The sequence below is a fragment of the Cavia porcellus genome, unplaced genomic scaffold (genome assembly GCF_034190915.1).
Source record: "Cavia porcellus strain 051 isolate PalLab524CR breed Dunkin Hartley unplaced genomic scaffold, mCavPor4.1 scaffold_24, whole genome shotgun sequence".
Lineage (NCBI taxonomy): Eukaryota > Metazoa > Chordata > Mammalia > Rodentia > Caviidae > Cavia > Cavia porcellus.
In genome coordinates, this window is record NW_026947507.1 from 14,197,441 (window position 1) to 14,222,235 (window position 24,795).

Consider the following 24,795-nt stretch of genomic DNA (forward strand, 5'->3'; position numbering starts at 1 on the left):
AGATATGAAAAACTAATGCACTTTGAGACCACAAAGTTAAATGAAATAAATCAGACACACAAGCTGAATTGTCGCAGTTCCTCTTATTAGGGGAAACTCAAAATATAAATAAAGGACAAAATAAAAGATATATAATTGGAAAAAGACTGATCTTTTGTGAAAAGGAAGGAGACCAAGAAACAAAGAAAGGTTTGTGGGAGAGGAAGAAAAAGAGATGAAAAAACAGTTGAGAAGTGTTATATACATGTACTGACTCCTCATGAGGGGTGTAATCATTGTGTATTACAAACATGTACTAACAAAAAGCAAAACCTTTTTAAAGACAGAAAGCCAAGGAAACACAAGATATTCCTAGAGAATTCTCCAGGGTCAAGGCCCAGCAGGAGATGAAAATAGCCCAGTGGATACAGAATGAGAAGAACTGTATAGCAAGCAATCAAATACATGTACATGGAACTCTAGAGATGTAAGGACCTATATGGCAGCCAGTAACCTGATGAGAATAACTGAAATCATCACCCAGGAAGCTCTGCAGTGTGCAAATGCAGAAGACCATTACAAAAATCCTAATAGCAGGCACAAGTGAAGTAGAGACAACAAAGAGAAATCTGAACAGAAGTGGTCATAAAAAAGGAAATTCCAGTAAAATAGTGTCCTGGAATCCAAAGGAGAAAACAGCAGGAAGGAATAACCCATGATGATGAGTCAAGGAAGACAAGACTACAGCACTGTTAGCCTTTAGTCATCTGTAAGTTCTCAGAAGACCTCAGCAACAGTGGTTTCAGAGACCATGAGAATACCAGCGGAAGTGAAGCCCACGCAGACTGTAAGGTTTGGTCACTCCTATGAAGGCAGGAAAGAGGACTACAGATGGTAAAGGACTGGAGTAGAAAGATGGTTTTGAGGGGATAGGGACAAATTTATTGTTACTTGTTTCTTCTTGTATAGTTTTTGTTTAATTTCACTTTGAGAGATTTCAGTATTTATATATTAAGACAAAATAATTATTATAGTTGGTAGGAGAAATGTTTAAAGCTAGAAAATAACTGAAAAAAACCAAAAGGAGAGAAGGATAGAAAAATGATTAAAAATTATCTGCAGGGTAAGGTGCAATGTCCAGAAGAATAACTTTTCTATTGAGAAAAAAGAAAATATCCTGCAGGTGGTGGGAGGGAGCTTCAGGGAATTCATTTTCTCATTTTGTTACCATAAAAGAGCTTCTACTGTTGATCCAAGAGAGCCAGACTGGCTTGTGGTTTCCCAAATATTAATCTAAGGAAAGAAAACTAAATTTTATCCATCTAAAATCCATGCAAGTGAGTTAAGTAGCCACACATTTCAGACTTCCACTGAATTATTTGCAGTGACATAAAGGTAAAGCACATCTCTTTAAAATGAACTTCATTTTACCAATACTAGTCCTTTTCACTCATACAGATTATGACATTTAGTTATTAATCACTGATAAGCAATAAACCTAATATATAATACAGCAGGCAAAAAATATTCATTAGAGAACAAAAAACTAAAAGCTAACTAAAAAAAAAAAACCACACGAACTCTAACACTCAGAAGGTCCTGGATTCAATCTCTAGCACTGTGAAATAAAAAACAAAAACAAAACAATAACACACTCACAATTAAAAATTCCTTATGGAATTTTTAGAAATATTCAGAAGAAAACCATCACCAATGAGTATTACATCAAACACTTTTCTAGTTATACTGTTCCTAAACATTAAAATGTATGGTTTGTAAGATTTTTAATGTAAGAATAGGCCTAAGAGAAATAAGAAAATAGGGAATAAATTTATTATGTATTCCACAAGCCTATAAAAAGGAAATAATTCTTTTTAAATGAAATAAGCAAAGTGAGTCTCTGTGATCACTGTATGCTACCATCTGAATAAATTTTCTTTTTTTTCTGAATAAATTTTCAAAAGGCTGTATAGAACAAATATTCATGTAGAAAGACATACACACACACACACACACACACACACACACACACACAACTCTATAAAAAAATCTTTGTGTGTTTTTTAAAGTTATTCATGGCCACAGTTATTCTCTGCCCTACCCTTACCACAATGGATCTAAAACAAATTAAAATTAGATATTTTCCCCTCTTTGCCACAAAGAAATCAGAAAACAGAAGGAAGAAAATCATCTCAGTTTCTTCTATTGCTACGCTGTCTTTCAGAAGGCTGAGGAACACCAATCCTCCCCCAGGGCATCCAATCCACATGAGCCATGTCTTTAGACTTACTGTGCCCCCAACCAGCACTTTTTGGGTCAGAACAGGACCCCCAATATGATGGCTCAGGGGTCACATAAAGAGAAACCCAATGGCTCTTGATCTCCATGGGCCTCCAAACCAACACTGGAGCAGAAATCTCATTCCTTGCTCAGTGGCCACACCAGTGAGACAGGGCACCAGACACACCCTTTCCCCTCTCTGTCTCCATAAAGCCAGCTCTGCGGGCATATCCTGAACACCGAAATGAGCATTTCAGTTAAATATTGGTTATTAAGAAAACACAGATGTTAAAGTAAGAAAATTTACTCTGTAAAATGCTTACCCTTTTGTATTGTATAATTGTATAACTAATTGTATAACTAGGATTTTTGAAGAAACTTACTGTTGATGTGATCGATGTAGTAGACACCAATTTGAGGGTCAAACCCTGCTTCCCATCCCCATGGCAGCTCATCTCCAACACAGTCAGCAAAGGACAGAGGCTTAGTTAACCTACAACAGACAGAAAAAATACACAGTGACTTTTTTGGGGAGAGGGTCATACCATACATGTCAAAATTCAGCAGGTTGCATTTCTTCTTTGTTCATGTTTCTACAACTTGTATCATTGCATTTGAAGTATTAAAGAAAAAAAACAAGGATGAAATACAGAAGAGAATTTTTTTTAATTTAAAGGAGAAAGAAAAACAAAACAGTATAAGGGTATAAGTAACACAGAATTTCAAAAAAAACAGTAAGAAATCACTAGTTAATAGATTAAATATTGTCGTCTTAAAAATAGTTGTTCAAGTCACAGGATTAAAAGATACAAAGTGGACATTCAAACAGTGGGACTGCAAACAGTTATGTTAACAAAAACTCAGTAATAAGGTCATCTATCTTAACACACCTAAACACACTTACAGTTGTATCCTTTAGAGCACATTTTTCCCCTCTCTTTTTTACAACAAAATTTACACATTTTGGGTTTTATTACTCCCATAGTTCTTATTACTTTTTTTTGGAAGAGAATAAAACCAAATATGACAAAACAATGCAATCAGTCAAAACAAAGGATGGACATAGCACATGATGTAAAAACAGAATAGAAGGTTATCAACAATGGTTACTATAATATATCCTGTTAATTTTTTTTATTTTTTTCCCCTTAAAAAATAATAATAAAAAATAAATAATTTTTTTAATGAATAAGGGGGAGATTGAGATAAAAGAGAACACAACAACGTAACAATACAGGTCAAAGCATAACAATTTCAGTGACCTAGTGCTTCACCACAAGATAACCAAACTTAATAGTAGCTACCATAGTGTCTCTTTCCTTGAAATATTTGAGTATAACTTTGTATACTACGGCATCAAACATATCAAGGCAGTGTGAAACCATTCAAGAGGATAAAAGTATTACAGGGTATTTAGAACCAGCTAACAGAAAATGAACAATGGTTTCTATATTATCTCTTTACCTATAAAAACCTTTGTTTATACTATCACATATAATAAAATAAGATACAACAATGATAAAACCAATGGAGACAGAAGAACAACAGTGTGGTGGGACTTCAAAACAAGATAATATTAAATCAGCACTAGCTATTATGATGTACTGTTTTCTTTAAAATAGCTGTTTATATCATCACAGGCAATAATATCAAACAGCCCAGAATAAAGCCATTCCAATTAATAAGGAAAACTTTATAAGGCTTCAAAGCCACATAACGGGGAATCATGATTACCACATACTTTTATATATTTGAATCATTTCTTACACTAGGGAAACTATTCGGTATTGATATATGAGTTTGATTTATTCCACTTATGAGTATGGTCTCAAGCTGTATCCATTTATTTATAAATATCTCAATGTGGTCCTTCTTTATAGCTGAGTAGTACTCCATTGTATAAAAATACAACTTTTTTATCCATTCCTCAGTTGATGGACACTTAGGTTGTTTCCAAGATCTGGCGATTACAAATTGTGCTGCTATAACATGGGTGCACATATATCACTGTGGTATGATGCTTTCAGTTCTTCTGGGAATATGCCTAGAAGTGGGACAGCTGGAACAAATGGGACTTCCAATCCCAGCTTTTTGAGAAATCTCCAGACTGACCTCCACAATGGTTGCACCAGTCTACACTCCCACCAACAGTGTAGGAGAGTTCCTTTTTCCCCCACAGCCTCTCCAGTATTTGCTGTTGATGGTTTTCTTGATCCTGGCCATTCCTTCAGGAGTAAGTTGGAATCTCAGTGTGGTTTTAATTTGTATTTCTCTAATGACCAATGATGATGAACATTTTTTCATGTATTTATTTGCCATTTGTATTTCTTCAACTGAGAAGTGTGTATTCATCTCAGATGCCCATTTTTGGATTGGATCTTTGAATTTTGGGGCCTGATGTTTTTTAATTCTTTATATGTTTTAGACAGAAGTCCTTTGTCTGAGGGAGAGTTCACTAAGATTTTTTCCCACTTTGTGGGTTTTCTTTTCACTATGCTGGAGATTTCTTTTGACATGCAGAAACTTTTTAATAAGAGGTGATCCCAGTTATTGATTCTGGGAAGTATTTCCCATGCGGTTTGAGTCCTGTTCATGAATTCTCTACCCACCCCTATGTCTTCAAGGTTTCTACCCAATTTGTCTTCCAATAGATTTACTGTTTCTGTTTTAATATTCAGATCTCTGACCCATTTAGATTTTAATTTAGTACATGGTGATAGACATGGGTCTAGTTTTAGTTTTCAGCATATGGAGAGCCAGTTTTTCCAACACCATTTATTAAAGAGACTGTCATTCTTCCAGTGAACATGTTTGGCCCCTTTATCAAAGATAAGGTGGTTGTAGTTGTGGTTATATCTTCTAATCTATTCCATTGATCTTTGGCTCTGTTTTGGTTCCAGTACCATGTTGATTTTACTACAGTTGATTTGTAGTATAACTTCAAGTCAGGGATTATGATGCCTCCTGCCTCGCCTTCACTGCTTAGAACTGTCTTTGCTATTCGAGGTCTCTTCTGGTTCCAGATGAATTTTAGGAGTGATTTCTCTAGATCTATGGGGTATGTGGATGGTATTTTTATTGGGATTGCACTGAATCTGTATAAGCGTTTTGGGAGACTGGCCCTTTTCACAATATTTATTCTTCCTATCTATGAGCATGGGATGTCTTCCCATTTTCTGAGATCATCTTCAATTTCTTTTTTCAGTGTATTATAATTTTCCCTGTATGGGTCTTTTACTTCTTTCGTAAGAGTAATTCCTAAATATTTCATTTTTTTGGTTGCTAGTGTGAAGGGTATGGTTTCTCTTCTCTCTCTGTGATTTTGTATCCAGCTATATTACTTAATTTATTTTTTACATCTAAGAGTCTTTCAATGGAGTTTAGGGGGTCTTCTATGTAGAGTATCATATCATCTGTGAACAATGATAATTTAACTTCTTCTTTTCCTATCTTTACCCCTTTTATTTCTTTCTAGAAAAGAATATTTAAAAAGCAGAATAAGTCATTCATTCAATCCCTTTGAGAGATCACAGCTTAAGACTGGAAAAAAAACCACTGTTAAAAAATCAAGCCATGTTAAGTCAGAGGACCCCAAGCTATGTGTAACGAAGCCTAAAATCCAGGCTAGTTCTGCAGAAAATTGCTATACTTTTAAAAATAAATACTTATCCAGGATTCAAACACTGGCATCACAGAAATTATATCAGTGCCCCTAAAATAAGAATATGCATCCAGCCACACTAATTTCAGATTTAGGTATTCTGATACAAATTAACTAAATTCTCCACTATAATGGTTTGTTATGAGTGTTCCTTAAAAGAAAGAATAAACATGACTTATTTTTTATAAATACATAGCCCAGGATCTGGAACTCACAACAATTCTGCCTCAGCCTACATGCAGTGGGATTACAGGCATGCACCATTACGCCTGGGTAAAACTTATTTCTTTAAGACTCTAAAACTAACTAGGAAATGACATAGTTTCCTAAGACAGTAAAGTACAGGTTTCAGACATAATTACAAATTTATTTTTCCCTCACTCATTTTCACATTTGTAATTTTCCTTGGTTTTTGGAGCAGCAATGGTAAACTAACATTATAGATTAGTGAATGCCTTGTTGGAGGGCAGCTACCATCAATCACCACACCTTCTAACTTAATTTTCTGGTATGACTAGCCCAGTTCTTACATACAAAAGCTCCTGGAATCCCTTTTATCCGTATTAATGAATATCAAAGGTCTCACAGCACATCTGAAATATAGGTCATTTCCAGATTCTCATCATTCATCAGAATAACAAAGGATGTCATCTACCCATCAGATTGCTAGGAGAATGACATGAAAAGGCCTACCCCACAGAAAACTTCTAAGGACACAAAACACCAACATAAAAGGAGGATCCCCTGGCCTCTCAACCTTCCCACAGCACAAAATCCCCTTCTGGAGATGACTCCAAATACACAGGCCTTCGAAACCAGCTCAGATGACAGAAGCCATAATAAGGGCAAGCAGCTCTTGCCACCAACACATTGGGAGACCTCTTAACGGAGTACCTCTCGACTTTAGTTTCCTTCTCTTAAGTGGTGAAGCCTACCCTCATTCTTTCCCTACAATTCAACTACCTCCTAAGATAATATGAAGACAAAAAAGAATTAATGCTAAGAATATGGTTAAGTAGTCACTAAATATTAGTAACTGTCAACTTATGGCATGTGAAGTTATTATGGTTTAGAACTAAAATAATCCCAAAGTCTCATGTTTGGAGAAGGTGATTGGATTGTGGAGGAGCTATAGCTGACTTAGAATTGGGAGGTGGGATCTGTCAGAAAAGGGAGGTCACTGTGGCTATAACCCGGAAGGGTGTATCTTCCTTCCTAGCCCCTCTCTTGACTTCCTCTACTTCCTGCCTGTCATGCAGTGACACCACACCACCAATGACACAAGTACTGAAACTTCTAATATGTAAGTCAAAATAAACCTCCCCTTTTAAGTTATGAGTGTCAGGATATTTGTCTCAGCAATGAGAAAGTTAAAGCAAAAGTCTCTTATTTACTCATCAGAGAAAATAAGGCAGGCGGCTTAGTATTAAGGAGCACCTCTCAAAACAGTCCCCAGCACCAATGGCAGCACAAAAGAATTGTAAATTCTTAGACTCTAAGATAGCAAAACAAAATCAGAAACTCAAAAGGTCCAACAATGTGAGCTCTCCAGACAACTCTGCTGTACACTAAAGGTTAGAACCCCTGGCTTAGAAGTAAGTTTGAAATTTGGTACCAAAGAACGGGTTCAAATCCTTATTTTGTACCATCTTCACTACACAACCTGGAGCAAGTTATTAGCTTTAAAAACCCTAGCTCACTAACCTAATTTTCAAAGGGTATGGGGGCTGCAGAGAGATTTTAAAGTTTAAATAAGGACTAGACAGTAAAATGCCTGGCAAATGGTAAACTTCAGTATGCCAATTAAGCAAGCGAAAAGAATCTCAAAGATGTTAATAAACATGCCTAAATGCAGCTACTTGCCATATTTATATTTTGTAATCATGGAGTCTATCTGAACTCCAGTCAGAGACAAAAAGAATGTATCTCTCAGAACTGCGCTCAAATTCCATCTCATATCATAAGCTGTTCAGGAAATCTGATTTTTCTTTTGATAAAGGAATTAGACACCATATCAAAAAACACCACACCACAGGAAGTGGTCTTGTTAATAGCCACTGTCTCTAAGAATGTCTCTTTGACTACCTCCATAAAGCTGAACAGATTAAGCTCCTGTGCCAGGTTACCCTGCACATGATTCTCTGGTGACTCTTTCCCAACTTCCTTATCAATGACGTCATAAAGCACACACAACTTAAAGAAATGAAGCATGAAGAGATAAGAAAATGATAAGTCTAAATGACAAAAGAGAGATCTTTAATACAAGTTTTACCTGCCACCAAATCAACGTCTGTAAGCCTGAGTATGATATGAATATATTTATTATTCTCAAAAGTCAACTAAGCTATGAAAGTTTCAGAACATGTGCTATTATCACAAGTTATGGTAACTTCATTACATTTGGAAATAATTCCCATGAATTAGTCACTAGATAATAAGCAGTAAACTGCCATTGTTTTAAGACTAAAATTACATCTGCAAGTATAGACATAAATATGAACTTGGTGATTAATTCAAAAGTGTCTGTTGCTGAAAATTTTATACAAGTTTCTTTGCAGTGTTAGTTTAAAAGTCAATTTAATATTTTATTTTCTGCATCTGGAAAAATTCTTTTTTCTGTCTTTTATCAGTAAATACAACCACTACTATCAAAGGTTTAGTACTAAATTCTTATCCAAATTAGAAAATATAAATAGAATAATATCCTCAGGGGCCAAACAAACAAACTCAAGGAAGGATCCATTATCCCACTAGCCTGATAAAGGGAAAATAATTATTATAATAACCTATAATATATTCAGTAACCACTCTGATTGGGGAGAATAAAGCCAAAAGCCCTTTTCAAACCTCCTGGCTCTTCTGTAGACATTCATTTCCTAATCACCTGCTCATCCTAACCTACAGATGTTAAATCTAAAAGACTATAAGAGGCCCTATCAGAATCTCTCTTCTTCCACGTAACCCTAATTCTTCATGAATGTACTGTTGACAGGCAATGTTTGTGGGTGACTCACCTTTGAAAGAGCACACTCCTTATACTGTTGGTTGTGGGACCCAAGTATATTACTTAGAAAAACTGCAATGTTTACAATATTCTATGTCCAAAAAGGTCAATTTTTATATACATACTAATTACACTAATAGTATAAAATATTTACCAAGTGCTTATCACACATTTTAATATATGTAAATGTGTACGTCAAAGTTTCATAAAAGTCCACAAAGTAGATGTAATTATTATCTCCATTGAAAAAGCTTATGTAGAAAAATATACCTATTCATAGTCAAATAAGCATGTGTTGAGGTAACACATACCTCTCTGCAGTCAACATTCTTTTTTTTTTTAATTTTATTTAAAAGGAAAAAGAGAAAAACACAGAACAAAACAAAGTGGTGTAAGGGTACACGTAATACAGAACTACAAAAAAAAAAAAAAAAAAAAAAAGACAGTAAGAAATCACCAGTTAATAGATTACATATTATCATCTTAGAAATAGTTGCTCAAATCACAGTATCAAAGAATACAAAGTGGACATTCAAACAGTGAGACACTGCAGCCAACATTTAAACTAAAGGCAGCAGGGGCTGCATACTCTGCTGCCAAGGCTTTCCCACTTTTATAATCCTTCACAATGGATACTCTTAAGAAGAAAAAAAGCAAAATCTAGTAACAAAGAAAAGGAAAAATACCTATCAAAAGCATGCAATTCTTAATTTCTTAAATATTTAACCAAACAAATAAAGATGTTTTTTTAAAAAAAGCATGATTTATAGTCTGAACAGCAGTTGCTAAAGAGAACTATGGGACTTACGCATACATTTCTTTTCTATTAATTTTAAGGAGACTGAAAGAAAACAAAACAATAAAAATGATCTAGGATTTCAAAACAAGATGATCAGAAATTAACAATGGTCACTGCACTGAATATTGTTATCTTTGAAATAGTTGCTTAGATTACAAGATACAGATCAAACAACATAAGCACTGTTTCTTTTCATGAATTAATAGAATTTGTAGTACAATGATCTTAGTTATGCAGTGTGTGTGTGTGTATATACATATATATATTCCCTACTTTTTCTCTTTCTCCATCCCAGTTGTTCTTTCCTTTTGAGCAGTTTCTTTTCCTTGCAAACATTTCTTAAATAGGTTACAAAATAATTTCAATTTAACTGCTTATATTGTCTGCCTATTTAAACTAAAAATAAAAACAACAATAACAATAACAAAACAAAAATGTTGATATTAATAAAGCAAAAGTTTTGGGTTACATTTCCCATAGAGTTTTTTTTTTTTTTTTTTACTTTTTCCTTTTTATCGGTACTGGGGATCAAACTCTCGACTGCCTGCTTGCAAGGCAGGCGTTCATGCCGCTGAGCTAAATCCCCAGCCCCTCCCATAAAGTTCTTTAACACAGAATCAATCAGAAAATATTGTTTAGGTAGTGGCTTTCAATCCTAAAGATGCATCCAATTCAACTGAAAAGCTCATTAAAACACAAATTGTTACCACCACAGTTTCTAATTCAGTAGATTTTGGATTGGGCCTGAGAATTTGTGTTTTTAATAAATTCCCAGGTAGTGATGATGCTGCTGATCCCTAGACCACACTTTGAGCATCATAGCTTAAAGTATCCAAATAGAACCCAACCAGGTGACGGAGAAATGGAAAACAAGATCAAATTGAAAACAAGGCTGGGAGCAAAAGACTATGTCAGAAACATGTTAGGGAAGCTAAAATATTTAAACACATAAAATGGTTTAACAATCCTTGAATTTGGAACAGGTAACCTCATTTAATTTTAAGTAAACATATCTTCAAAGGACATGTAACTCATTTTAAAACAAAACATCTTTCTTTTTCCTTCTTTTTCTCACTTACATACAAAACAGTAACAAGTTTGCAGTATCATTAGTCATTAGGGAAATGCAAACCACAGTTGACACTTTACTACGCTTAAAAACTGAAAGTAAACAAGTGTTGACAAAGATGTAGAGACACAGGAACCCTGTACATTTGTAGGTGGAAATGTAAAACAATTCCTCCTCTACAGAAATAGTTCCGCAAAAACTTAAATTCAGAATTATCATGACACTAACTCCACTCCTAAGCCTATTTCTTAAAAGACATAAGTACTCAAATACATGTATGTGCATTTTCATATCAGCATTAATCAAAATAGCCAAGAGGGTGGAGATAACCCAAATTTCTATCAAGACTGTCAATGAATTAAATGTTATCATTTATTTATTCACTTTCAAATGTTTAGTTATATACATTTTGCCTCAATAAACTGGTTTTTTTTAGACAGTAACAAGTATGTAACAAAGACAAGACGCCAAGTGAATAAAATATTTTCACATGAGGTAATAAAATAATAAAACCATGGGAAAATGCTCAACATCACTAATAATAAAAAGAAATGCCAAATAAAACAATAATGAGGCTTAATTTTAAGCCTATTAAGGTATCAAGTTTTTGTTTTGTTTTGCTTTCTTAGAGAAAAAGCTCAGGTCTAGTGAGGAGGGGGGGAAATCAGTTACTTTCATTCATTGCTAGTGACTTTGTAACTTGATACAATCCTTTTAAGAAAGATTGGCAATATTTTTAAAAATTAAAACTATGGATTCCGTTTAAGAATAGTATTCTTTTTCCACATCTTTTTCACTAGTGCATACTTGTTATGTAGATTAATGGATTTAATTTTGGAAAATAACATGTACATATTTTAATCATTATCACCACCTCCATCACTTTCCAAGAACATTCTTCTTGTACAGGGTTCTATGGACTCTGCCTTATCTACTCACTTCAAAGGTTAAGTTGTCTCCACAGGCAAATTACTGTCTGTTGTATTTCCCTCAGCCCTGCTGTTAATGGTCTCTCTAGCACAATACCTACCTCATATACAGTTAGTGCATAATAAATGTTGATTGAATGATGACAGGCAAGAAGATGAAAATTTTAAAAACAATTATATGATAGAGGCACTGTAAGTTATTCTTTGAAGATTTTTTCCATCAAATAACAAAATAAAAGTTGAATCAGGGTGATGGTTGATAAATATGCTACCTTACAACTAGAATACTAAATTCTTTAGTATAACATTAACATGCTTGGTCTCACGTTATGGTACATTAAATGTCATAATGAATAATTTAACAGAATACAGGTACATTCTTAGTTATAAAGATGTAACAGAACTTACCTTAGGTGTTTCATTAATTCAGTAAGTTTTTAAAAAGTACTTTTCACTCCACAGAGGAAAATAGAGCAAGCATGCACGCGTTTTAACCTAAATTCTTAGAGTAAAAACATGTTTGCTTATTCAATTATTTTGTTTTGAACAATCATTTGAGAATTCAAGTGGCTATGCCAGCCAAGAAGGTAGTAATGTTCAAGAAAGGAAAAGGACTTAAAGGATTATTGTCCAAATAAACAAAGAAGAATCCACCAAGGCTTCCTCATTCCCAAGCTGTAGTTCAACAACACAAAACTGTTTTCACCATGGACAATAATTATGTAAAGCTGAATACTGGAGGGAGATATTTGAGTATTCACTCTGGAGAATATTCTCCACTCAGAGCACCAGTGTGCTACCCACCTTAATGAACAGCCCCATGTTATACACAACTTCTTTTGTAAGGAGGTTAATGATTCAAATGAACCTATATTACTTTTATCAAAATTTGTGGAACTATGGAGAGTATATTTTAGTCCTTTTAACTTCAATAGGGAGGGAAAATCCCACTTAATAATATGACGAGTTTCATCCCAGGCTTTGTTTTTAAAATAAATACACAGATATGCATACATAATAAAAATGCACATTTTAAAAACTTGTTATGACATAAAATAACTAAATCACACATATAAACTCTATAATTCTATAGTTTTAAATTTAAAAACTTTGGTACAGATATGAAGAATACATAAAATATTAGGATGACCTATTATTATTAAAGTCCCTCTTTCACTTTCCTATAGTGAATACTATTACAGTATTCTGTACTTATTCAGGCCATAAATTCATAGTCTTAGAAAACACACAAACAGGCTCAAGCTATGCTCATTTTCTATGACTTAACTTAGTATGTTTCTTTCTTAGTAATCTTTCAATGAGTATACATTTAAATTTACCTTACTCCTTTAATATTTGCATGCAGTAAGATTACAGCCTGTTATTTAATCAAGAGACATTAGTTTCCATTTCCTTCCTGAGAAACCAACATTTAAGTGTACAGGTGCATATTTTCAAGTATTTCACAGAATAGATTCCTAGCTGCCAAAAATACATACATTTTTAAATTACAAAATGCCATTATGCATTAGAGAAGTATATTTTAAAATATCAGCACTTAATATTTTAAAATTCTGTAGAAGTTCTTCCCTACATGTGATTTATTAATTTGTACTCTCATCTCATCTACAACAAAAGTGACAGTATATATTATCCAAATTTCCCATCACCTTTAGATATTATCCGAGGTTGGAGTAATCTAATAACTACTACAGACTGAGTCCTTTATCTGAAATGCTTAAGATCAGCAGTATTTCAGATTCATAACTTTTTAAAACTATCCTGGGGATGGTACCAAAGTCTAAACATTAAATTCATATATATTTCACATATAATTTATACACATAGCCTGAAGGTAAGTTTATATAATAATTTCAATAATTTTGTGCATGAAATAAGATTTCATGGTTTGAGATTTTCCACTTCTGGCATCATGAAGGACTTCTAAAAGTTTTGGATTTTGGAACATTTTGGGTTTCAGATTTTTAACTTATGGATGTTCATCTTGTAGTAAGGCTGTAACCTTCATATATATTCACTTCTTTTGTGCAGTAGTCTTTTTAAATCATGCTATTTGTCCTTATGAATCTGTAGCAACTTTTAATATATTCTGGACAGTAATCCTTTGTCAAGTTGCAAATACTTTGGGAAGGATATTGCTTATCTAATATCTTTATTTATAATGAGCAAAAGATTATTTATACAACCAAAAGACTAGATAGTCAAGTAGAGGTCAAAACCTAGATCCTATCTCTACCATGTACCAAAATTAATTTCACTTAAGTTATGTGTGAAAAAACTGCCTTAATGAAAAGTATGGTACCTAACAGGAAAAAGGATGTGTAAGAATTCTTTAAGACTCTTGGGATCCATTTCTCAGTGTTTCAACTTCATTCCTTTAACAGCAAATAATGCTGAAAATAAATACATGAAAAAAATCAAACTGTAAAATTTCAGCAGAACTGTTGGTCAAGGATTTGAGTATATGGTTTTGCTCCCTTTGCTCCCTGTTAAAAGGGCAATTAATAAAAATTAGAAAGATGTTAAAGACTTATAAGACCAAAAAGGCTTTTTCCTTGTTACTCAAAAGGCTTGAGGAAAAGGAATAAAATGGAATACATGATTAAAAATTATTTAATATAGTATCCTTCTTCCACTACACATAACTGGGAAACATGGCTCTATGCCAATAGAAAGGACTACAGAAGGGAATGGAATATAGGAGCAATTTTTTAATTTAAGAAGATGAATCCAACAGAATGGTAGACCAGATTATAGCAGTGGTTCCGGTTCCAAGTGTAATCCCAAGCCAGTAATAGCAGCAGCATCACTTGGTAACTTGCTAGAAATGCAAATTATCCAGTTTGTTTCCCAGAATTTGTATATCAGAAACTCAGCAAATAAGGATCTTCAAATGTATTAAGCTTGCCACATAATCTTAATGCCTTTCTAGAGTGATGCCCACTACATTACAAGAGCTACTAGACTGGAGAGAGGCTGAAACCATCACATCAAGGTGTATGAACAAGATGTGTGAAGTATGATTCTAGTACTCTAGCTCTTTGTCCTACAGACAACTAATGGCCACCATTTACATGGTAAGTAATCTCATGGTAGACAACGCTTCCACAGTGGCATCTACATGTTTACTTTGGAAACAAACTGAGTATGCCACCTTCTTGTACCATCAGAAATCATTCAATCTACCAGAGATAGAATTTTGCATGGTGAAATGGATGGTGAGTTTAGCTAAAGACAAAGCAATCCTCATAGAAACAATATTACAAGTTCTGAACTAAACCACTCGTTTTTCTCTCTCTCAGATCTAGAGATTTCCTATTTGTTAAAAAAAAAGAAGAAGAAGAAGAAGAAGAAGAAGAAGAAGAAGAAGAAGAAGAAGAAGAAGAAGAAGAAGAAGAAGAAGAAAAAGAAGAAGAAGAAGAAGAAGAAGAAGAAGAAGAAGAAGAAGAAGAAGAAGAAGAAGAAGAAGAAGAAGAAGAAGAAATACTCAGCTGAAAATCCCTCTAACACAAGAGTCCACACCAGTGGCCTCCTTCCATACACTAAGTCTTCAGTAACTGTGTTCTCTTGATCATTCCAAATAGAAGAAAGTCTCCTACTCTAGACAATAACTAGGCATCTGGAATTTCATAACTCTAAACTGTGCTTTAAAAAAAAAAAAAAAAGAACATCACGTAAGTTTTAATTTATATTCTATAAAAATTTTCTGTTGTAACTCTACAAATCAGTAATTTTGAGTACATTTATGCAGTTATAATCACTACATAGTCTAAGTTTAGACCAGTTCTGCTCCCTACCAGAAGGTTCCTTGTATCCATTTACAGGTATTCCTTAACCCTAAGCCCACCTCAGGCAATCACTGATTTACTTTCTGTCTGCCGCAGATTTGTCTTTTCTGGAATTTTCTTGATATAGAATCATACAATTTGTGATTTTTTTCTGTCTTTCTTCATTCATCATATTTTTGAGATATAACATGTATATAACAATAATTTATTCCTTTTACTATTGAATAATATTCCATTACACAGATACAACATGTTTTGTTACTTATTCACCAGTTTATAGACATTTAGATTGTTTCTACTTCCTAGTTATTATGAATAATGCCTATATAAACATCTGTATTCCTGGCCTAATTTTTAAAAAGGGGAAAAACAATTATATTCAGGTTTGGTAGGAAGGGCCAGGTTTCCTGATACAGTTGGCAGAAGTTATTAGCATAATGTTCCATAAATACCAAACAAGAGAAGAAACAAGAACATACACTTGTTAACAATGGGAAATCATGAGACAAGATGGCAAGAGTGGACATACACTGTTTTACAGCTCAGAAGCAGGACATCTACAATGCAGGTTCTTACAACATCAACTATTGAAAAATCTACCAATAATGAGCCCAAGAATCAAGGATAACACAGCCTGACACATAGGTAACAAAAATATGTTTTATACATGCAATTCCCTGTACCTGAAATATCTTTTCTCCACACCACTTTTTCACCATCCTTCCCTTTTCTTAGTTTCACCCTTATAGTTGTCCTTTAAGATTCAATTTCCTTAAATATTAATTAAAACATCATCTTCTGAAGGAGGTCATCCTATTTCTATTTCCTAGGCTGTCACTATTTAGTGACATTTTACATTTTGATTTTGGAAATATTTCAATAATTTATACTGTTTACATTTTTCAGTTTACTTGAGGGTTCACTGAATTTCTACTGTTTTTTCTTCTTTGTAAGCCAGGCAGACAGCATGGTACATGGCACTCGGCAGATGTTTTTTAGAGAAAACAGTGAGCGAGCGATTTCCTGGTAGTTATTTCTATGGAGCTCAAGACTCAGAGAAAATATCTAACTGCTAATTCTCTGGGGGTTTCTAGTAGCCATATAAAATGTAACCCATATAAGACAACTTTTGATTCCACTACACAACTCGTTTCCCCAGCCCTATGGCTCCCCCAAAACCCTTTGGAGGATGGTACCAACATCAATCTAGATGCTCAAGTGACAATCCAGTCATCTGTGACACCTTCCCCAGCCCCACATTCAATCCATCAAAGTCCCGCAGGCTCACTCTCTAGGACATAGCCTCAGTCCATACAGTGTTTTCTCTCAGTCACCTACCTCTCTAATCAAAGCTACCCTTTCTTGGGCTGCCATGGTAACTTTCAGACTGGCCCCATTTCTACTTTCATTTCTCTACAAACAGTTCCCCACAGCAGCTTGTGGTCTTTAAAAAACAGTTTTAAAATGTTTTATGTAAAAATTTTACCAGGAAATTGCATGAAAGAACTTTCCTCAAACAATATCAAAGTACTATATATATATATATGTAATGTCCCTTTGACTATCACCTCTTATTACAGTTCTCATACTCCTCTCCTCAAAATATTCACAAGTGCAATGTGTGTCCTTCCAGACTTTTCTCTGCAGACAGCCTTGAAGACACAGTATTCCTTTAGCATAAGTTATACACTATATCATTCTGCAGTTTACTTTTGTCATTCACCAATACAATACACAAGACTTTCTTATTTTTGCTGTTCAGATAACAGATCATTCCCAATATTGATGGGGATTTTAATTGTATCTGAAACAATGCTACCTGGAATATCCTGGAATAAACCCAAGGTTATACAAAGGTTTGCTCAAGTGCAGATTTATACAGACAACCTCAGAAAGTACGATCTGTCACACACATGTACGAAGGATGGAAGGCAGCCTCTGCAGGACAGCAATGGGCCAAGGTCTCTGGTATAAAGGTTTCTGGTTCTGCAAATGCCCAAGCTACGTCATACTGATTTCTAACTAGCATGTGTCAGGTTTTCTAGATTAAAGGCACAACTATAAGTCCATAGTTTTAAGAACTAAGGCTTGATGACTCAGGGGAAGTGGCTACTGTCACCATGTAGAGTCAAAAATTGTGAATTTCATGATGCAAAGTTGCTGTTGTTTCACTAAGTCTCAACTCTGCCAATCCTGCCTAGATAAATGCACCGTGTTGGTATGGCCACATGAAGACTGCATACTTAGGGCTGGGGTTTTAGCTCAGCGGCATAAGCGCCTGCCTTGCAAGCAGGCAGTCGTGAGTTCGATCCCTGGTACCGATAAAAAGGAAAAAGACAAAAAAAAAAAAAAAAAGATCTTTGAAGACTGCATACCTGTCAGATTTAACTGAACTTATTTCCTGATAGTATAGTTAGCCAAGTGAGGTCTTTCATTATAAGTTCTTTACACGCTTGACCTAAATGAAATAATACAGCATTTGACTCTCAGTGGTATTCCTGGGTCTACAAATGGAGAAGAGATTCTCACGTTAAGTACTGGTCTTCCAGGATGCGAAGACCACAGAAGCATCTGATGATCAGATTCTTAGAAAACTAAACCAAGTCTGACTGCTTCCAAAGAAAGTGCTGAACAATCTCCATGCACCTGTAGCTTCTCATTCTAAAGAAAAAGCATACCTAGTATTGCAAAGATGACCATTTACAGAAAAGCTTTTCTATGTGCATTCATAAATGTTACCTGATTTTGGTAACACTGACTAAGGCTTTCTAAACTTAAATAAAGGTCATGATTGCAGTCACACAATGACTTCACATATTTCATATACAGTGATTTACTTAAGTAGAAGAAATATGGGCTGGGAATGTAATTCAGTGTTAGGGTGGCTGTGCGAAGGCCTAAATTCAATCCCCAGCACGAAAAAAAAAATGGCAGGGCACCCTTGTTTCACATTTCTTGAATCTTGGGAATACCTAAGGAGTATAATAAACATTTACAGCTTTTGACCAAAAATCCTAAGATTCCCTTCACTTTCTTTGTATTAACTTATTTTCTATTAAATTTATAAGATTATACATGAGTTATTAACATCAGGATCTAATTTGATATTCTATAGTATGTTTAATATTTAAAAAAACAAAGCTGAATTTTTAAACATACATTTCCGTGATCAAACAACTAAACTGGCCATGTACGTTCACCTGCCCTGACATTTATGCTTTACATGATTTCACTTATTTCATTCTATAGTACCTTATAAAACGTGAACAATAAATATTCGTTACTGAAGTTACTAAGATTTATAAGTTGCTTTTTATCTCAGCAGAACTCATACACATATCTATCTTCAGTAGTTACTATCACATTAGCCAGTTTATTTCTTGTTGATACCATCTCTCTACTTCCCCACAACTTGTTTTGTTTATCACTGTAGTTGTTAGTGACTAGAACAATGGCTGATGCTCATTCAACACGTGTACGATGAACCTATTTTCTGTCAACCACATCTGTAGCAATGACCTCATCAACCTCACTAAACCACTCCCAAGATATTTGGTTTTTGCAAGTATTTCTCTCACAAAATGCTTCATCTTCACCCTAAGTACAACACACAAACAGAAAGAATCACAGACATTTTAAAGTTCCTGGGTTGGAATTTCAAGAATCAAATATTAGAAAACTAAGAAATGCTCCTCTCAGTGGCATAAGCACCTGCCTTGCAAGCAGGTGGTCATGAGTTCAATCCCTGGTACCAGAAAAAAAAGAAAAAAAAAAAAAAACAAAACAAGAAATGCTCCTTAGAAACCTAAGGAATGGCATTAACATGCTACAAATCAATTCCATACATAAAATAAAATATGCTTTGCTAGTTAAACCTATGATTGAATTTTTGTAATTTATGTGGAGATTTTATTTGGTGGTATTTCTTTGTGCTCTCTAGCCTCTATTTTCCTCTGGCATAGCACCAGATCCTCCAAGCACTAAAAATTAAGACATATGGAATGTGAGGAATGTCTGATAACTTCAGAGATCAGCTCCTACTCATAAACAAAATTGCATGCCCTTTGAGCTTAGACTCAAATTCAGTTTGAAGCAAACAAAAGTCATGAGGTTGAATGTTAGCAAAGTGTACAAGGTGAAGTGGGGTAGGCTAGGAGAACTCTAAATTTAGTTCATCACTGCAAAGACAAATATTGCTTTATTTTAAATGTTAATAAGTTGTACAAAGCATACTTTGGTTAAGCTTTAGATTAGTATCACCTGAGTTCGAAAATCAAATCATTAGAAATAGTTCTAGCCTGTTCCCCTACTCTTTTGCTCACATCTCTTTATGGGGGCCACATCATTATTTATTTAGTTCATAGGTTCTAGTAGAATTTAAGAGTCAATAAAAACCAAACTATAAAAAATAAAGCAAAAGCTCTGAAGGACAGGTCTAGTCGAAAAGAGTAACATCAACCAATTACAACTTTATATGCACATATATAAAGACAGGGAAGAGGAGATAAAGCAAATAGAAAAATGTTAACATCAGACCTAAGTGGAGATACACATATATACATATATATGCAAGTATGTGTGCAAATTACTTACATGTTCATTCTACTCTTCATTTCTTCATGTTTATAATTTTTGTAATGAAAAACTGGGAGAAAAAAATCCATTTTGAAGGAACTTCCTGTAATGGTACTGATTCAGTACATATATTTACCTATTCCCCCTCTAGAAAACATCAAAAAGGAATTAATTTAAAAGGCATAAAAATAAAAGGACAAAGAGTAGGTCAGCAGACAAGAGCAATAAAATTTAGGTATCAAAAAAAACAGGTATCAGAAAGGTAAGTAATTTAATACATCTTATGTTAGCACCAGAGAAGCCTAGAAGCAGATTCCTACTGCAACAGCCTGAAAGGGCTCAAGAAACCCCAGCATCAAGGACTTAAGGTATTACAGTGTGACCATGAAGTACTTGCCAGCGTTCACCACCACCACCACCACCACCACCCCAGGGCTTGGCCCAACTTGGCATCCGATGAAGATACATTCTCTAGAAAGACCAGCACTCATCTAGGGACTGGAGCCTTGAAGGCAGCAGGTGCAGTTGAAAGATAGAATACTTAATTAAAAATAGAAAGATGAAGAGAATGTGAATACACTGAAAAGCACACTTCCTAAACTCTCTTCCTATCACTCAGTTTTCAGTACTCAGGGAGCCAGGTATAACCAGTTGGTAGAACTGTTCCTGGGAAAACCAGCCAGCCTAAGAAGAAACATCTACCAACATTAATATCCTGGAATACCCTACAAGAAAGGCTGAGCATATCCCTACCACACATCCGCATTCCATTCACTAGTGGAGTGCTTCCAAACAGTTTTTTGTACCTCATTCTAAAATATGACTAACAATTATACCTGTTAAAACATGTTAGACAATGCCACAGTAAAAAACAATACCAAAATCTGAGTGGCTAACCACAACCAACATTTCTATTCTATATCCAAAGTGCTCTTAGATTCCTCCAAAGCAGCTCACCTTCACAGTATGGCTCAGCATCCCAGACTACATCTTGGGTGCTGTGGCACATCCAACATAACACCTGGGGAGGGGAGACAGGACTCAATCTATGAATCAAAACAAGTCACATGAAGGGAGAGAGATTAATGCTCACACCTGCCCAGAAGGAATGAGTAAACAAAATGGTTGATACTAGTTATGTTCAATATAAAAACAAAGAACAGTAGGCCACAGAGAGTAAAACAAACATTGAAGATATGAAACTAATGCAATTCAATGAATACAAGAAAAGCTCCAATCTCCTTCAGAGAAATGGAAGGAAATTTCAACTGGTATTTTCAGTGATGGAACAGGTTATTATCAAAGTAGAAATATTTGGAGAAAAAAATTTTTAATTCCTGGAAATAATACGACAGCAGAAACAAAACCAACAAAGGGTTATGAGAGTAAGACCAAGAGTAAAACAAATAAAAAGGGAAAGACAGAAAAAGAATGCAATGAATCCATGAGCTCTGATAGATATCAAGTATCAGTATGAGTTTCCCAGAAGAAAAAAAAAAAGTGAATACAAAAGGGAAACATTATCAAAGAAGTAATACAAGAAAATCTCCCTGAACTGAATGACAATGGTTTCCTGGTTACATATGGTCCATCCAGCACAGAGGTTAAAAAACACTGACATTAAAGCCTAACACTGAAATTTTAGAACATGAAGGTAAACAGAATATCCTAAAGCTTCAGAGAACCGGGGACACACACACACACACACACACACACACACACACACACAGGGGGGCTGCTGCCTGCTATTGTTTCAGAGACAGAGAAAGACAGTCTCTCTCTTTCTCTCTCTGTATATGTGTGTCTGTCTGTCTCTGCCTCTAAAACAATAGCAACACACTTCTCAACACATCAGAAGCAATAAGACCCCTGAGTGATATCAACAAATTTTTACTGCTAATTATTTCTAATCTGAAATTATAATCCTAGCTAAAATGTCAATCAGGTATGATAACAGAATCATGGCACTTCTTAGATGCAAAGCTTCAGCAAATTTATCTCTCATGCTGCTTTCTTAACACAAGTATATCAAAAGAGAGTTAACCAAGGAAACTGGAAGACAGGAGAGCAAAAAAACAGCATCTAACATAGGAAAAAGACAAATGCAATCTATGTATAAGGAGGTGAAAGTCAAAATGGGGCCTAAAATCAGAAGGTGCAAGAGGCTTCAAACTAACAGAATTTCTGGTGTGTCTGAATGCATTAAATAGAATCTATGAAAGGAAATTATAATCCTGAGAGTGAATTGGTGACACAGAAAACTAAACAACTGGAAAAATAAAACAATTATTAACTATAGAGAAAACAAAAAGAAACTCAATCATTGTACACTAGATTGGGCATCCATGACTAATATTTACATAGTTATAAAAATGTAAACACGGACTACTGATTTTTCTATAAGGCAATGTAATATGCCAGGAAGATGAGGGGTGTGGAAGGCTGGGTACAGGAGAAGGCACAGCAAACAGCTGAGTCCTCCACAGTGAGAAGTCAATTCTCAAAATCTAAACCTGAAAAAAACACATATTAATATGTTTTTAGATACCAAGTGAAAACATTAAATGTGGTCCGCTCTAGGAAGAGAAAAATCAGAAAATCAACAATTGTTTTGCTTTGGAAACTTATTTGTGCACTTATTCATCATCATTAACATAACTGTAAAAATCTTCCATTTGTAAAAATCTCCCCTTGTTTCCAATATTAATATTTTTCTACTGTCTCTAACTTATTGATTTCAAACTTATACCCAAACAATCTCACATAAATTTTAAATTTTGCTGAGTTTAAAATATATTTTTTAGCATTCTAAAATACATACTCTAAAATATTTGAAGATATTACCACTGTAGAATTTGAGTATAAACTAAATTCTAGTGGATCTTGAAATATCTGTATTCTTCTACCTCTTATTTAGATGCCCTTGTTACACTCAATGCACTATGAAGATATTAAACAGTATACATAAATGAATTCTCCAATGTTATAGCATAACGTAAATGCTTTTACTTTCATTTATTTATTTTTAGTTTTGAACTCTTGAACTCTCCTCCCAAAGAAGCTACATTTAAATGGAAAGATAAAGCATACACAAATATGTTTCTAACACAAGGTTATTCATACTAGGAATTTTATAAACTGTACAGAGAAGAAATAAAGGCAGCCGATTAGGAAAAATTTCCATACAGTTCCATTTGAAATAGTGGTTGCTCCTGTAAACTCTCATCAGTTACCTCTTTTTTTTTTTTTTTTTCATTTTACACCGCAAAAAAAAAAAAAAAAAAAAAAAAAAAAAATTTTTCAGGAAATTATTTCTTAAGTGCTATTATATAATGAACACTTCTCTGCAGTTACTTTGACCAGGCTCTCAATAAAATGCAAAATCAAGTCACAAAAAGCACATCTCAGTATCTTAGGCTTCACAAGAGAAGCCTAAGAGAGAAACAGTACTCCACAAGTTTCCAAATCTGTTCTCCTCTCAAAAGTGCTCTCTTCCTTACCCCAAGTACTACCTATGTATCTCACCATCTTCCAAGTGACTGTAACTCCATGTCCTGGAAGCTGGAAGCCTTGTCTATGGAAACCCTTGGAACTGTGATGAGATCTGAAGATCACACTCATGTGGCCTTGTTGAATACTTCGATTTCCAAACCCTCTGAGCCTCAGTTAGGCTGGCCTGTTTAGCTGACCCCCGACTGTGACTTCAGGTATCTACATCCATCAAATGTTTTAAACCAGATGATGGATTACAGATGACTTATTATTTTTTAGAATAGAAGCCATTATCTGGCCAACAATATAGCAACCATTAGTCTAATGCTTTTGTCTCTTTAAGCCAGTAAGTATCTCAAATGTTAATCCTCTCAGCACTAGTTCTGCTCTGGCTTTATGTCCAACAAATCTACTAGTTTCTAAATAGCTTGAAGTACTGCTTCCACCAAAATAATTTATATATATATATATAAATATATTTTGAATTACACTCTTCTTTTGCAGTTCAACTTAGTGTTCACTGAGACAGTATTGATTTATTGCAATTTATCTACTTAGATAAAGGTTTACCTGATTGTTTATATTAAAAACAAAAACTAGAATGTTCCAGCACCTGCCTGGCAAGCACGAGGTCATGAGTTCAATCTACGCTAACAAAAAAAAAGTCAAAAAAATAAAAAATGTTCCTGTGCTAGGAATAAAGTTTTACATGTACATTAAAATTGGTAAAGACTTGCTAATTTATTGGTTGGAGAAGTTTCAGCACTTTATTCAACATTTATTTTTAATAAATTTTGAATCTCCCCAAATTACTTTCATCCTTTACCATAAATACTATATTATATAAACAAGATACTCTATCATTAGTATATACTATGGTCATTCCAAAATTGTGTTTTACAAGGTCTAGTAGCCATCCAAAAATGTAACATTAAAAAACTCACATCAACTTTCCATAAAAGTATAAAAAATATATAAATTATACTTGCTGTTTTTCCTCAAACCTTAAAGACTTTATAGCAGCATATTACTTCAATAAATATCAGTAATAGTTAAGCATAATTAAAGTAAAATAAAATTTCACATTAGTGATTTGTAAGTTTGTACTTACTTCATGAATTTTGTTAAATTATTCCTATTTTTAAATATAGACTTTATAACACTTCATACTATAAAATACATTTCATAGCTAATATTT

General features: G+C 34.3%; 1 protein-coding gene across 2 annotated transcripts in view; it reads right to left on the bottom strand.

Annotated features, from left to right (window-relative positions):
- Positions 1-24,795, bottom strand: part of Wwc2 (WW and C2 domain containing 2) — a 221,514-nt gene that overhangs the window by 121,172 nt on the left and 75,547 nt on the right. For both annotated transcript variants that reach the window (XM_063234691.1, XM_063234692.1), the window contains exon 2: positions 2,643-2,752. In XM_063234691.1, coding sequence (XP_063090761.1) covers positions 2,643-2,752 — 110 coding nt within the window. The remainder of the gene's footprint in view (positions 1-2,642; positions 2,753-24,795) is intronic.